The sequence below is a fragment of the Planococcus citri genome, chromosome 1 (genome assembly GCF_950023065.1).
Source record: "Planococcus citri chromosome 1, ihPlaCitr1.1, whole genome shotgun sequence".
Lineage (NCBI taxonomy): Eukaryota > Metazoa > Arthropoda > Insecta > Hemiptera > Pseudococcidae > Planococcus > Planococcus citri.
Window position 1 is genome coordinate 27,298,724 of NC_088677.1, and position 14,441 is coordinate 27,313,164.

Below are 14,441 nucleotides of genomic sequence, written 5' to 3' on the forward strand. Positions count from 1 at the left end.
GGTTTCATTTCCGAATTGTTATCCAATAAAAATGAAAAATGGTGATGATTTTGCAGAATTTTTGGAAAACGTTGCAAAATAATACGAAATTAAAGAACTAAAGAAACATAAGTTCGCTGTGAAAAATTCAAGCAATTTTCATGAAAAAATTCCAAGGCTCCAACCGGTGAAAAAAATTTGTATCTTCGCTGGTAATTTACATCACCATCGTTCCTTTAGTTGGAGGGAAAACGAAAACTAGGGTACTGAAATTTCTATCGATTATTTCCCCCATCACTGACACATTTTCCTAAAGCTGGGGAGCTGCGCTGGTCGTTTTATTTTTTCTTAGGTACCTACTTTACCAACACCACACCGCTCACAAGTTCAAAAACACATAACGTCGCTTCCCCCACTACTTTAGCTGTTAACAATTGGTTAAAATAACGCCTACTTGTCTAGTACGTACCAGATTGAATTGAAGTCGGTTTAGGTGTTGTTTTATAACAAAATTATGTGATAAAAAATGTTTAATATTTGATAACGAATTTAAATAACCTGCTTCCTCGTAAAATTTATTTAGTACCGAAGTAAATCGGTATTCTTAAGTTGCTTTCGAGTTGTCATGTTCACCGTTCCAATTACCATGCAGAACATGAGCTGCACGTGCTTAAAACGGATATTTAAACTGAAAAGTGAGTTTATCAATGATTTATTAGTGCAGATTGCTGTATTGAAGTACCTACCTACATAGAACATATTACGTATTGTTCGAATTTCAAAAGATGAAATGAAATTCGATTTGGTTGTTTGGAAAATATTTTCATTTGAAATAACTATCTAGACAATATACCAAAGGAAGTGGTCAATTTATTGATGGCCATGTCATTTAATAATTTTCTCCCTTTGAAAAAAATTTTAAATGAGAGGTTATTGAAAAACGCCAGTTCCTATTTACCTCCTGTGATTTTCAACTTACTGAAAAAATATAATTTTATAGATAACTACAGATTTGTATCCTCATTCGAGGGGTTGGAACCTGCTGGACCTAGTGTAAAAACTGAAGTACCTGGACCGAAAACCAAAAGCTATATTGAAAGGCTATCAAAAATACAGGTAGGCACGAATTTGAAGCCAAACTTATTGATTACCTACCTAGTTCGTCATGTGTGTTTTTATGCAAGTTCTATGGTGTTTTTTAGCAAAGCAACTCGGTACAGTTATTCGGCGATTATGAGAAATCAATCGGAAATTATTTCGTTGACGTGGATGGTAATGTTTTATTGGATGTTTATATGCAAATATCGTCCATTCCTATTGGATATAATCATCCTGAAATAATTCAAGCTTTACAAAAGCTAGACAATGTTGTGAGTAATGATTTATGTGTGCCATTAGAATGTCAGATGTTACTGATTTCCACATACCTACCTACTTAATATTTATTATTTTGTTTTTAACTAGAAAGCAGTGGTTAATAGACCAGCTCTGGGTTACTTTCCAGGAGCTGATTGGATTCATAAATTGGAAAATGTATTATTAAATGTTGGTATTTTTCCCCCTAATAGTTGTGAACTGCACCTGTTTCAGTTTACCTGGTCTAATTACTCGTAAATACTGACGGGTCTGTTTTTTAATAATCAACAGGTTGCTCCTAAAGGTTTAAATCATGTGACTACCATGATGTGTGGATCATGCAGTAATGAAAATGCGATGAAGAATATTTTCTTTTGGTATCAAGTGCAGCAACGTGGTGGTAGTTTTGAATTCTCACCTGCAGAACAAGCATCTTGTATGAAGAATGCCCCTCCTGGATCTCCTGATTTAACTATTTTGTCCTTCAAAGGTAGTATGATGAAATTCAAGTGATTTTTTATGATTTTTTATTTGGAAAGGGTGCTTAAATACTAAGTTAAATATTTCATGATTTTTTCTGGTTTTTATTACCCCATTCCTCCAACTATTCTCCTGTAATATTGTGAAAAAAAATATATATACCTACTTAAGACTAAATTATACCAGCAGATGAGCACTCACAGAATTGCTTGACCTGGCACACTCCAATTTGAATGATTGAAGCTATACTTAATTTAGATAGGAAGAGCTTGTTTTAAAACTTCCATATAACCAAAATTTGGAATGCTGAAAATCATTTTTTAAGTTTTGACAATTTTTAGAAAATTTTTAAAAATTATTTCAAATTTTTTTTGAACGATTTCCATTTTTAAGCAACAAAATGCACCACTATATGAATGAAAAAATTTCAAATTGGATCACATATTCCAATTTTTGACAGTGCTTCCCAGTGAAAACAAATTTCCAGGAACAATTTTTATCTTGATTCTTCAAACAACAAAATGCACTAGGTACTACATATGAATGAAAAAATTTCAAATTGGATCACTGACATATTCCAATTTCCGACAGTGCTTCCAACTCCAAGTAAAAATGAATTTCCATCAGTCTTTTATTTTTCAAAATTCAGCTGTCAAAAAAAATATATTTTGTGTCATTAGGTCATTTTTTTGGCTACTTACGTTTAACCTGAAAAAGTTCCTATTTGTTTTGGGACCATTTTTGGAATCTCTGAGGAATTTTTGATTTATCTCTGAAATTTTAAGTTGCCTTGGTAGTGCCAAAAATGTACTTGTCAAATAATTTCAGTGGTTAAAAATTGGACATTTTTAAAAAAAATGAGGTCAGAATTCTTAATGCATTGTGTAAAATGTAACAGGTGCTTTCCATGGAAGAACACTGGGAGCATTATCTACCACTCGATCCAAATATGTACACAAAATAGATGTACCAGCTTTTGACTGGCCTGTGGCTACTTTCCCTCAGTACAAGTATCCTCTAGAAGAGAATGTTGCAGAAAACAAAAAGCAGGATAAAAACAGTTTAGAAGAAGTAAGTAACGTACATATATGAATGAATAGGTACCTACCTACCTATTTTTGCTACATATCCCTAGTGGAATGTTACCATTAAAAGTTGAAAATGTGTTAAATTCAAAGATGCTCTTTATTGAACTTGACCTATTGTCTGCCACAGGTAGAATACTTAATCGAACAACAAAAGAAGATTGGTAAACCAGTTGCAGGTATTATTGTGGAACCCATTCAGTCCGAAGGAGGAGATAACCATGCTTCTAAAGAATTCTTCCAAGAATTACAAAAGATAACCAAAAAAGTATGTAGTCTTGTGTACCTGGACCTATATTAATTGATTTATATGTTCTGGTATACCATGTTGATGTATATTGCATACCTATACCTTTTTACAGCACAAAGTCGCCTTCTTAGTAGATGAAGTACAAACTGGTGGTGGGCCAACAGGGAAAATATGGTGCCATGAACATTTTGATCTAGATGGACCTCCCGATATAGTCACTTTCAGTAAAAAAATGCAAATTGGAGGATATTACCTAAAACCTGAATTTATGTAAGTCCCTTGAAATTTTTTGGTTAGGTACCTATTCTACAATGAGCATTTACATGAACTGGTTTCATTGTGTCAATGACATAATTTTACAGCCCTAAACAACCATTCCGAGTATTCAACACTTGGATGGGTGATCCTGGTAAAATGATCATATTAGAAGAAGTATTGAAAATTATAAGAAGAGATCAACTATTAGAAAATGTCAAAGAAACTGGAAAAGTATTAATGAAAGGATTATTGGAATATCAAAATAATTATAATGGATTGATACATTCTGTACGAGGATTGGGTACTTTCATATCTTTTGATTTGCCTACCTCCGCTCAAAGAGACACTGTCGTTAATAGGTTGAAAAATAAAGGTAGGTAGTTCTAGCTTCTAATTTTTTTAAAAATCTAGCACAATGTTCTGAATTTTTAATGCATAATACATTGAAACGGATTGTTTTTTCTATTTTTTTTTTGCAGGAGTACTGAGTGGTGGTTGTGGTGATCACGCTGTTCGTTTAAGGCCTGCTTTAACCATGCAACCTAAACATGCGCATATATTTTTGGATAAATTGAAACAAGTATTGGATGAAGGAAATATCTAAATTACCTACCAAACCAAACCATTAAGCAACTCAATCATATCAAATTTAAATGATGTTTAATTGAACTGTGTGTTTGACTGTTTGTGATTGAGTATACTTATTATAGATTTTGAGATGTTTCTATCATGTATGGTATTTAGTTGTTATACTCATGGTGTACAACTGGATCTCATTTTCAAGATATTGATTTGTGTTTTCCTCTCAAATTTTATATTTTTCATGTTAGTAGGTAATGTGAATTTCTTTGAGTAAAACATTGTCTACTGCGCTTTCCTCTGTCAATGACAAATTTTATGGCAGCTTCGCCTGATAATAATGTCTTCCTTAAATAAGTCTTCCAATTTTATTTTCTCTTATTTTTGTATGTTATTCTATAATAATGTTGATAAATTATACCTATGTACCTAATAAATAATTAAAGGATGAATGAGTATTATTGTATGGTAAATTTTAGTCAAATACTTATTTCATTTCAAAGGTTTAGAAAATTTCATGAATACCTATTCAAAAAATAAATAGTCAAGGATTGGATTGAACATTATTTTAAAAGCTTGTTTTTTTCATTTTTTGAAATTAATTTGAATTAATTTTTAAAAATTTGTATTCAGCTTATTTTCCCCTTTAAAAAAAAATCCAGACGAATTTGAGGAAATTGCGATAGAAATTCTTGCTTTCGAAAAATTATTAGATATAAAATGGGTGAAAATATTGGCTTTTGATCAATTTACGCATAAAATTTTGTTTTTATCAGTTCAAATCCATATTAGCTGTTTGTTTCCAATTTAAAAATCCATTGGAAGCTCCAAAATTACTTTAAAGGACCACTAATTGATTTTATAGGTCAAACAGATGGTAATAAATTAAATTTCAGATTTTTACCTATTAATGTGCTTATGAAAGATGAGTTTTCAATTTTTTTTTTTTTTTGTTTTTTTACATATTTTTATTTCACTTTGGATTTGAGCCCGCAGAAATGGACTCTGAATTTCAAATAGTTTGTGTTTATATTGAAATCTGGATTTGCAAATTTGAATTTTCTTTTAGCTCTTTTATGGCAATTTTTTGATATTGGAAAAGTACCAAAGATGATTACCTACTGATTAGATTTAGAGCAAGCTGTTGCGCTACAAGTTGGCGATTTGTAAAGAAATAAGAAATTCAACCAAGAGATAGCGCTACGTCATCGATATTGAAAATTCTAAATTTTCGATGACTGATGAAGATTCGAGGTTTTACTTTATTTTCGAAGCTATATCGTAATGATGTCATTGATGCATAATACATTCGACTATATTTTAACCACTGGAGGCAGTAAATTTACCTACAATTTCATATAAGTAATTCAACGAAATACTTTTTATTTTTCTCAAGGAAATTTACCTAGCTGGAAGATGATAAATCTGTTTCTTTTTTTTGTTTGGGGTAAACAACGGGATTGGAAAAGTTTGACAATCTTTAATAGGTAGGTACCTAAGTTGTATGCTAATTTGACATTGAAATATTGAATACGGTATCTATTGAAACGGATACTCGATCATGATATTATCAACACTAATGAGTACTGATAGTTATAATCAAATGAAAAATAAGTTCTGAAATAGACGACAGATCGGCTAAATTATATCACAGAATAATTATAGTTTTTAATCTTGCAATGATGAGTCACCAACCCTTATCGAATGAGGAAAAATTTCAGTGTGCGTTCTTAAACTTTGTTTTTTCCCTTGAAAAAAAAAAAAAAAAAAAAAACTTGGAATAAATTGAATATTGAAAGAAAAATTACCTCAGTACATCTTCCATAGGTAAATTTAGTTGAAAACTTTTTTTTTTTTAAATTCTTATAAATGCAGCACATTTAAATAATGCAGCATTTTCGAGTAAGAAAATAAATTAAGAATGACAACTTTACAACAGAACAATTGAATTCTTATCTAAATGACTACCTACCTCTGTATCTGTAACCGTATTTACGGCGCAAAAATTAGGCAATTCTATTAACATCTTGATTGAAGCAACATGCAGATACCAGGTAAGATGAATTTTTTATTTTCGGGAGAACTGACAGATTGGATTTTACGATGCAAATCAAGCATATAATGTTTGAGTTTAAGTTTATCAATATTTTGAAACTTTGCCACGTTATTAAAGATTGAGAATGTAATGTTTGACATCGATTCCCAGTAATAGGTTGGTATATAGATTTTCATAGCAAACAGACCAGACACTACCAGTTGGAAAATCGAATTTCCATGTTATTGTTATGCATAAATGCACATTAGCTTTAAGGATTGTACTGTACATACGAAATGTATCAATAGTACCTACCTATTTATCGAGATGTAGCATTATTACTGAATCGTTAAAAAGAAAACAGTTTCTGAAATTCATCATGTGAAATAACAAACAAATCAAAACTTTTTATTCGTCATAAAACCATTGTAAATGCGAGTACCTAACTACGAGATACCGAAAAACTGGCATAAGTACCTACATAATATTTCTTCTAGAGCAATATTTTACTTTAAATACCTGATAAAAAACAAAACATTTTTTTTTCTTGAATTATTACCAGTCAATATGGCAACGTTTCAAACCATAATTCACTGAATTCACGAATCACCGCCGGAATAAACATATGTACCTAGGTACGAATAACGAAGCACCAATTTTTTTACATGAAACTGAAACGAAATTCACCAACTATAGCTATATTTACTCACCTTGATACGTTTCTACATTTTGCGATTCATGTCCACCGTACGAGTACATCCGATGATTGGCTTCAATTTTGGTCCTTTCGACCTGATCAATGAGCCATTCCAGTCCTTCGTCAATACCATCCCCTTTAGAAGCGCTGATACCTTGAACAACCCAATTTCGATAACGAACCGACTGAAGACACAATTCGTCAGTTATTTCTGTAATATTCATGGCATTGGGCAAATCCTAAAACAATATTCATATTCCATTAATATCAAACCTGATTTTTAAAAAAAATAAAATCCTAAAATTTTTCTGAAATGAAACGTGAAAATACATTTTGAAAAGCGTGATAAAATTGCCTATTGCTGAAAAGATCATCACTGAGATTTTTCTGTTATCACTTTATCAAAAAATATCTGATTATAAAACGTTTTTCAAAGGTAGCGAAATCAGAACAGTTTATTGTAAAATGCTACATAAGAAACAAAAAACTGTAAAAAATTTGACTTTTTGAATTCATTGTTCTGAGGAAAGAGAGGGTCAAGTAAAATTATAAATATTCCAACCTGTTTATTCGCGAATATCAGAACAGGTACAGTATTATCCAGGTATAATAATGTTCTCATCAGTTCTGCCTCTGCTTCGCCAATCCTTTCCTTGTCGATACTATCTACTACAAATATTAAACCCTGGAAAATGCAGGTTATTGGTTACCCAAATCACGTCTTGATAGAAAAAGTAACTCAAATAAAAAATACTTTTCTACTTGTTTTTTTCTGGAAAAATGCCTCAGTATAGGTGTTTGTTCATCTGCGCCAAAAAGATCCCAACTATCAAAAATAATATTTTTATAATTAAACGTTTCGATTCTGTGACCTAAAATTTATTGAAGAACCAATATCATTATTTGAGACGAAACTTCAAGTATATAGATGAAGAATTAAGTAGGTACCTACTATAATAATTTTGTAAATTTTTAGGATAGTAAAATATTAAGAGTTGAGAGAATATGAGTCACTTAAATTGCATGCACAAAAAATTATAAAATAAATAAATTTATTTTCTGTATGTTTTGAACATATTATGACCTACTGTAACATCTTAAATAGATAAGTATTGCCAATATTTACTCGCCGAAAATGCTGACAACGTTACAAAATGAAAACATAGGTATGAAATGATCTACTCACCACATTTAGGAATTGTTGTACAGACTTTATCTGGTGCTAATTTGTATGCTACAGTCGATTTACCAGCATCATCCAGACCAATCATCATAACGCTCATTTTTTTCTTCTCGAATAAATGTGAAATCATATTACCCATTATATACCTAGTAGCACAATATATAAATCCTACTAAAAAAAAAAACAAAAAAAAAACATGAGATATTACTTTAACGGGTGAAGTTTTTTTTTTTTTATCAAGTTATTGGATGGTCATCATTCCGGCGAAAAGTTGGTAAAATTACGTGACTCATCACTTTTATTGCTGTTTTCTTGGTTTATGTTTTTTTTGGCTTGTGTTTATCAAATTTTTCGCATCTGGAAATATTTTTTCTAATTTTTAAAACAATTTGTCAACTTTTTCCAAACTTTATAAAAATTTATTTTTATATTTTTCAGTACCTAATTTAAAAAATTGTGAGCGTTTTGTTTTAAAAATGTGAAAAATCTATAACTCGAGTTTTCATGGAAACGAGTATGGTAACTAATTATTATTTCCCCAAATTTTTGGGTTCATTAGAAAAATCTGACCGTTGATGATTCATACTGTTGATGCGTTACCAGTTGGCTGTTATCATTAAACATATTAATAAAAAGAAAAAAAAACGTACAAACCTTTTCTGCTGGAACTGAAAGTGAAAGTTGGTGTGACATTTAAAACTTGGCTAATTCGCGAATAATGAAACCTTTGAAATCATATTTCTAACTGAATACTAAACTAACATCTACCTACCTACTAACCTAGTACCTACACTACGTAGTTTTTTTGTGTTTCTCGTAGTCGTAATGATTCATATTAAGACTTCTGATTAACAATTTTTTTCGAAGAAACGAACGTTTTCAAAGAACTATCATCATTTGATCATTACATATTACGATAACAAGTAGGTATAGGTGATGGATCAAGTAATTTTAATAAAAAACGCAGATGAGATTTAAAAATTGAATTTTTCATACAAATTGATGTGAAATCCGTTCTCACAAAATTGATCCAATTCATCTCATCAAAATGTCAAGACAGGTCAACACAAATAAATGAACACAGATACGTTTGCTTTTACTATAAATGAACGTTTTGTTCTTGGTGAATGAAATTTGAACAAATGAAATTACATCTTAAAAAATTCTTATCTATTAACATAACAAAAACAGAAGCGGTAATAATTAATCCAATTATTGTAAAAATACACAAATAACAAATAAAATTTATATTGGAAGTATACGTTATTTCATTAGATTGTACATAGTTGTTATCTTTTTGACCGATCGTCGTTAGGCTAAAAAACCAAAAAAACGAAGCGTCCAGAAACGAATAATCTTTCCAAACAGTCATTGCTAAACTTCCAAGATTTATGTACGAGACTAATAATAATACTGCTAAAATAGCCGGGATTTCTGTAGAAATTAACCGTATCGATTCTGGGTAATTTCTACAATTGGTTGAGCAATTTGATGGTTTAAAATTGCTTGATGAATTCCTAAAATTAAAAAAAAAAAAAAAAAAAAAAAGGAGTAAAAATTAAAAAATGTGAATTCGTAATATAATTTATTCCCAAATTTAAATTAGCAAACAGATACTAACTCATCTTTACACTTCGAAGATGATTTTAAATCACGCAGTCTTATACTTTCAAAACCGTGGCAACACGTGTTACTCATATTTCTGAGCTTTCGTTCCGATGCCAAAGTTGTGGTAGGTGCTCCACTACTTCCATTTTGTAATTCAACAATAGTTTGTTTGACAGTTGGTACAATTGATATCGTAGGTTCTTGATTTTCATTCAACCCTACTCTCGAATCTTCAACTACAAAATTAAAAGAAAAACAAAACAGATCGAGTATAAGTTCGTCCTATAAAATAGGTGTAAATTGAAAATTGAAGCCGATAAACTCATTCTACTCACTATAGAAGTACCAATTTAATTTAAAGCAAATTAATTTCAAACCATCAGCAATCAAGTAACCGCAGTTTGACAAAAGAAGAAACATTAGAGGTATTCCCAAAATGGCGTACAAAATTGTGAACAATTTGCCTTGCAGAGTTTTAGGCGATAAACCGGCATTTCCTGCGAAACAACGTTAAATAAAATTTACAAAATCATTACTCGGATTTTATTCGTCCTATACGTAGAGTAAAATAATCGCGCAATAAAAAATAAAAGTAGGATAAAAATCGCGTATATTTTTCAAAAAAAACGTCGGAGCTCTTTACAACTTGACCTTATTTTCTTATATTCGTAGAAAAACGAATAGGTACCTAACATATTAGGTATTTGAAGAACATTGATCCGAAAAACTAATTGAAAACATCAAACGATAACTAATTTTAGAAACTCGAAACCCATCAAAGTTGTGACAAAGTAGAAAACAATGAAACGGCGGTTAAGTATAACGTATTTCAACCAAATTACATTGTTTACAAAAAGTGGAAACTTTTCACGATGAAATAAGATGAAATTTGTTACAGATGCGAGATTAAAAGAATTTTTTTTTCGAATCAAAGATAAAGAGGTCAACTTGTATAATAATTTCATTAAAATGACTTTCGAAAAGCGGTTTTTATTCAACGGGTAGTTTGATACCTACCTACTTTGAAAATTTTATTTTTAAAACAAAATAAATAAAAGTTTTCAAGTTTTTTTTTTTTTTTTTTTAATTTAAAAAAATGGAATTTGAATTATTCTTACCTATCGTTGTCATGAGCGATAACGAGTAATGAAATGATCTAATGAAAGTCCATCGTTGATGAGGATTTAAAATTTCTTCTATACCGTTAAAATCAGTTGTTAATTCTGAAAGGTGTTCTTCATATGTACGAATGTGCTGATGAGCCAACTGAGTCCAGTTTTTTGCATACAATACATTCAGTTTCTCTGAAAAATTATACAAATTTAACTAAAATAAAATATTAAATACTTGAATTGGTAGGAAGTTCAAAGTTGAGTGCATTCAACTTCGAATTTAAAAAAAAAAAAAAAAACTGAGCTAATTTTATCTATTTTTTGCTTTATAAAAAGTATATAAGTTTTTACAATTTACGGAAATGAATTTTATCTGGGAAAATATGCGTTAATTTGTGTCAATCACGCGAAATAACATTTCTATTATTTCTTTCGAACAAATAGTCGAGTTTTATGTCCCCACATATCAGATAAAATTACAGCATAAAATTCGCAATTTATATTCGAGTAATTTGAATGGTTCATTTTTTTATTTTAATATCTTATTATTTTAATTAGATAGTTTACTTCATCAAAATACGATAAAGATAGGTACCTACTAGGTAATGTTCATTTTGAGTAATTTTCTATCTCCATTATATCGATGAATTTCAATTAATTATTTCATTCAATTAACCAAACTATTAACAAGATGAAATGAGAATTCTGTATATGAAACAACAGATTGCGCAGACATGAGACAATTAATGCTTTCGAGTTACCTATGAGAAACAATCCCTTTTCCTTATTCGATTTCCAAATTGACAGTATAACGATCAAGGAAGGAAAAACTTGGCAACCCTAAACTGACGCGTAAGTAAGTTATTATATGGTACCTGTATATAAGTGGGTAGATTCATAATTAGGTATTGAGTTTAATGAATAATGGAGAAACCTTTTTTAAAGATCTTTAATTTTAATTTTCCAGCTGAAATATATACCTAACCTATTTAAAGTTACAGAAATGTGCGAACGAAGTCGAAAATTAAATTAGAAAATAAAATTGGAATAAATTTACTTTCCTAATTAACTTGCTGCTCAACATTTTTTTTTTTTTTTTTTAAATGTGAAAATGATACCGAAACCGAATGTATATTTCCCAACTTTTATTAATAATGTGATCTTGAATTATTTTGTCATTAAGGAATAGGTAGGTAGGTTGCTTGGAAAAAATAATCAGGTGAATCGAATTCGAAAAACATAATCATTAATGTAAATATAATTAACTAATAGGGATTTATGCATCTTTCAATTTATAGCTTCTACTACTAATTAATATTTCTGAAAAAAAAAAGAAAGCATTATATTAGTCGTAAAACCTTTGACCTTTTCAATTCGACATTTCCAAGTCTTACTTATATGTACAATGTTTCACTGATAAAAATAACCTACCCCTATGTCCATATTGATTAAAATTTCAGCAACACTCTCGAAAACGTCTGATACGTACAAGACCAAGGGGGGATATTTTTCACCTCAGCAACGCTATAAAACGTGCGGAGAATTATTATCGTGGGATTAATCAGCGTTTTTAAAAGTGAACAAATAGTCGTAAACGTCAAAATAAAATCATACCGTCCGAGAGCGAGAACCAATGGCTGGCGAAAAGAGATGTAAATGCGTAAATCTTGTTCTACTTGCAAAAACGTCTCGCAAATGTCCGTTATAAAGTAAAGGAGACTGCATTTCACGAACGTTTAACCGGTGTTCAGGGACTCTATCGAATTATTATTTCGCGCCATTTACCCCCTTTTCTAAAACGTTCTCCAGCTTAAATTGTGTGGAGAGAAAATTAAGAACCAACGTGAACAGCGATGAAAAATTTCTATGTTCAACAGTTTTAACCCTTTAACGAGTCATTAAATGAAATTAATTTTCTCAACTTGAATGAAATTAACCCATGGGTGTATCAACGCATCGGGTACGTACTATACGTAACGTACTTACGATGAAAAAGACCTACCTACAGGTAGGTACCTACATTGTAGTTTTTTTTTTTTTTATTTAGACGGCGCATTTTCATCGTGTAATGTCGTTTTGATAATTTAATTTTCGACTCGAAAGAATTTTTTAAGCTATACGTGACAAGCCTTAGCTCGTATATTTAAGTAAGGTTATATGCGTTGCAGAAAAACTATAATTAGTTTTTTAAAAATCTAATTACAAGTACTTAGAGACTTGCCTTGCTGTTCTTTCTTCTTTCAAGTTTAAAAAGTAGGTACATTAAATGGAGTAAATTTTCGAGTCGACTTGATATTAAAATAAATTTAATTTAACATCTTCGCATATTATTTTCGTCTTCTTATAATGTTTGACAACCATTAGGCATAAACGGTAAGAAAAATAAATATTTACTTTGTTCACTAAGTAAGTACTAGGCAGCTCAGTAGCTGGTACTTTACCTTACCTACCAACCTGACTGAAAAGTTTTAAAATAACACAGGTACGAGTATATACTTTTTAAGCTAATTTTCACGTGCCGCTCATGGGTAGACGATTTTCAGCTAGTTGGAAAATCTATCTGTTTGAAAACATGTGAGAATGAACATATTCGATTTTCTTTTTCTTCTCAAAAGTTTAGGTAAAACAAACACGATTGCAAACTTGAGTGTTTTGTTTTAAACATACACGTTATTAAACGTTGATTTACTTACGACATTTCTATCAGTTATAAGGTGAAGGTTCTCAATTAACGCATGGAGATTGCCTGCGGAACTTCTAGATCTATATTTGAGCAGGATTAATTCTAGAGAAATTGTGTGTACCTATTACAAACAAGAGAACGTCTTCTCAGCTAGGTAATTGATCGATTCCGTTTTTTCCCCCAATAGTAAGGGTAAGGTAGCCCAATATGGACCACTGCTTAATATGGACCACCAGCCGATTTCGTTGGCTATGAGCACTACCTAGCGGGAACAAGCTTTATCTAGTGTATTTTTCACAGAAAAACACAATGAGACCAAAATCAAAGCCCTAAAGTCAAAATTCGAACTGAGAGGGAAAAAACGAAATTCATAGGGTCAATTTTTTTTCACGTTTCAAGAAAATCTGGATTCTTGAAAAATTTTCCGAGGAAACGTTATGATGTGATTTATTTTTAATACAGAAAGGTGTTAAGAGTTTTTTGAATCGATTGAGACATTCTAGTAATTATTCGAGGTACTTATAGCTATGATTTTTCAAAGTTCAAAGTTATAGGGTTGTGTAATATGGAGTACCAGTAGATTTGCTATGGATTTGACAATTTCAAGTTGAAGTAATCCATATTAGGGACCCGAAATTTACTTTTCAAATTTTGACTTTTTTAAAATAAATTTTCAAAGTGGTCCATATTAGGAGCCCAAAATTCACTTCTCAATTTTTGACATTTTTCAGAAAACAATTTTTTTGGCCCTCTTAAAATTTCTCAAAAATTTTCAGGCTTGGGAATATGATAATAGATGGATGTAGGTACATTTTAAGCTATCAATGAAGTTTTTAGCTCAATTACAACGACCACGGCATTCAAAAACAAAAATGTGGTCCATATTGGGCTACCTTACCCTTAGGTAAAAGTAATAATAGAAGAATCTATAAGGTAAGGTTGATATGGTGCAATATGCCTTCACCACTTAGGTGGTTGTTCTAATAATGTATCCTTATGTCATACTACTTATATCCCTTGACGTAAAGATATGCATGGTAATGTGGGAAATTATGTAGGGTGTGTTAGAGGACGTACTTGAAGGTTAGACCAAGAGTACATAAGATCACTTGATTCCAGATTCCAGCTATTCGCGA

General features: G+C 30.8%; 3 protein-coding genes across 3 annotated transcripts in view; 1 reads left to right on the top strand and 2 right to left on the bottom strand.

The window, feature by feature from the left end:
- The first annotated feature begins 421 nt into the window (after positions 1-421).
- LOC135831143 (4-aminobutyrate aminotransferase, mitochondrial-like) lies at positions 422-4,439 on the top strand. The gene is made up of 10 exons (XM_065343416.1): positions 422-674; positions 980-1,095; positions 1,182-1,349; positions 1,444-1,524; positions 1,627-1,825; positions 2,714-2,886; positions 3,031-3,168; positions 3,263-3,420; positions 3,513-3,781; positions 3,888-4,439. The coding sequence occupies exons 1-10, from the start codon at positions 605-607 to the stop codon at positions 4,010-4,012; spliced, it is 1,497 nt and encodes a 498-aa protein (XP_065199488.1). The 5' UTR covers positions 422-604; the 3' UTR covers positions 4,013-4,439.
- A 1,478-nt stretch (positions 4,440-5,917) lies between these two features.
- On the bottom strand, positions 5,918-8,032 carry LOC135834353 (ADP-ribosylation factor 3-like). The gene is made up of 3 exons (XM_065348218.1): positions 7,931-8,032; positions 6,733-6,958; positions 5,918-5,967 (listed from the first exon to the last, which is right to left on the bottom strand). Exons 1-3 carry the CDS (start codon positions 8,030-8,032, stop codon positions 5,918-5,920), a joined length of 378 nt encoding a protein of 125 aa, XP_065204290.1.
- The window catches only part of LOC135831144 (potassium channel subfamily K member 18-like), a 40,113-nt gene continuing 32,076 nt past the window's right edge, over positions 6,405-14,441 (bottom strand). Inside the window, exons 2-10 of the mRNA XM_065343417.1 lie at positions 10,629-10,814; positions 9,846-10,007; positions 9,524-9,746; positions 8,557-9,419; positions 7,906-8,073; positions 7,482-7,591; positions 7,282-7,404; positions 6,733-6,958; positions 6,405-6,653 (exon numbers count right to left, since the gene is read on the bottom strand). Coding sequence (XP_065199489.1) covers positions 9,002-9,419; positions 9,524-9,746; positions 9,846-10,007; positions 10,629-10,814 — 989 coding nt within the window. The 3' untranslated portion in view covers positions 6,405-6,653; positions 6,733-6,958; positions 7,282-7,404; ... (1 more) ...; positions 7,906-8,073; positions 8,557-9,001. The remainder of the gene's footprint in view (positions 6,654-6,732; positions 6,959-7,281; positions 7,405-7,481; positions 7,592-7,905; positions 8,074-8,556; positions 9,420-9,523; positions 9,747-9,845; positions 10,008-10,628; positions 10,815-14,441) is intronic.

Coding starts and splice junctions, on each gene's coding strand:
- LOC135831143 (XM_065343416.1), top strand. CDS start 605: ATGTTCACCGTTCCAATTACCATGCAGAACATGAGCTGCACGTGCTTA. Junction 1,096..1,181: donor AAAGGCTATCAAAAATACAG/GTAGGCACGAAT, acceptor GGTGTTTTTTAG/CAAAGCAACTCGGTACAGTT. Junction 1,350..1,443: donor TACAAAAGCTAGACAATGTT/GTGAGTAATGAT, acceptor GTTTTTAACTAG/AAAGCAGTGGTTAATAGACC.
- LOC135834353 (XM_065348218.1), bottom strand. CDS start 8,032: ATGATTTCACATTTATTCGAGAAGAAAAAAATGAGCGTTATGATGATT. Junction 6,959..7,930: donor ACAAATTAGCACCAGATAAA/GTCTGTACAACA, acceptor ATATTGTTTTAG/GATTTGCCCAATGCCATGAA. Junction 5,968..6,732: donor AAATGTAGAAACGTATCAAG/GTGAGTAAATAT, acceptor ATACGGTTACAG/ATACAGAGGTAGGTAGTCAT.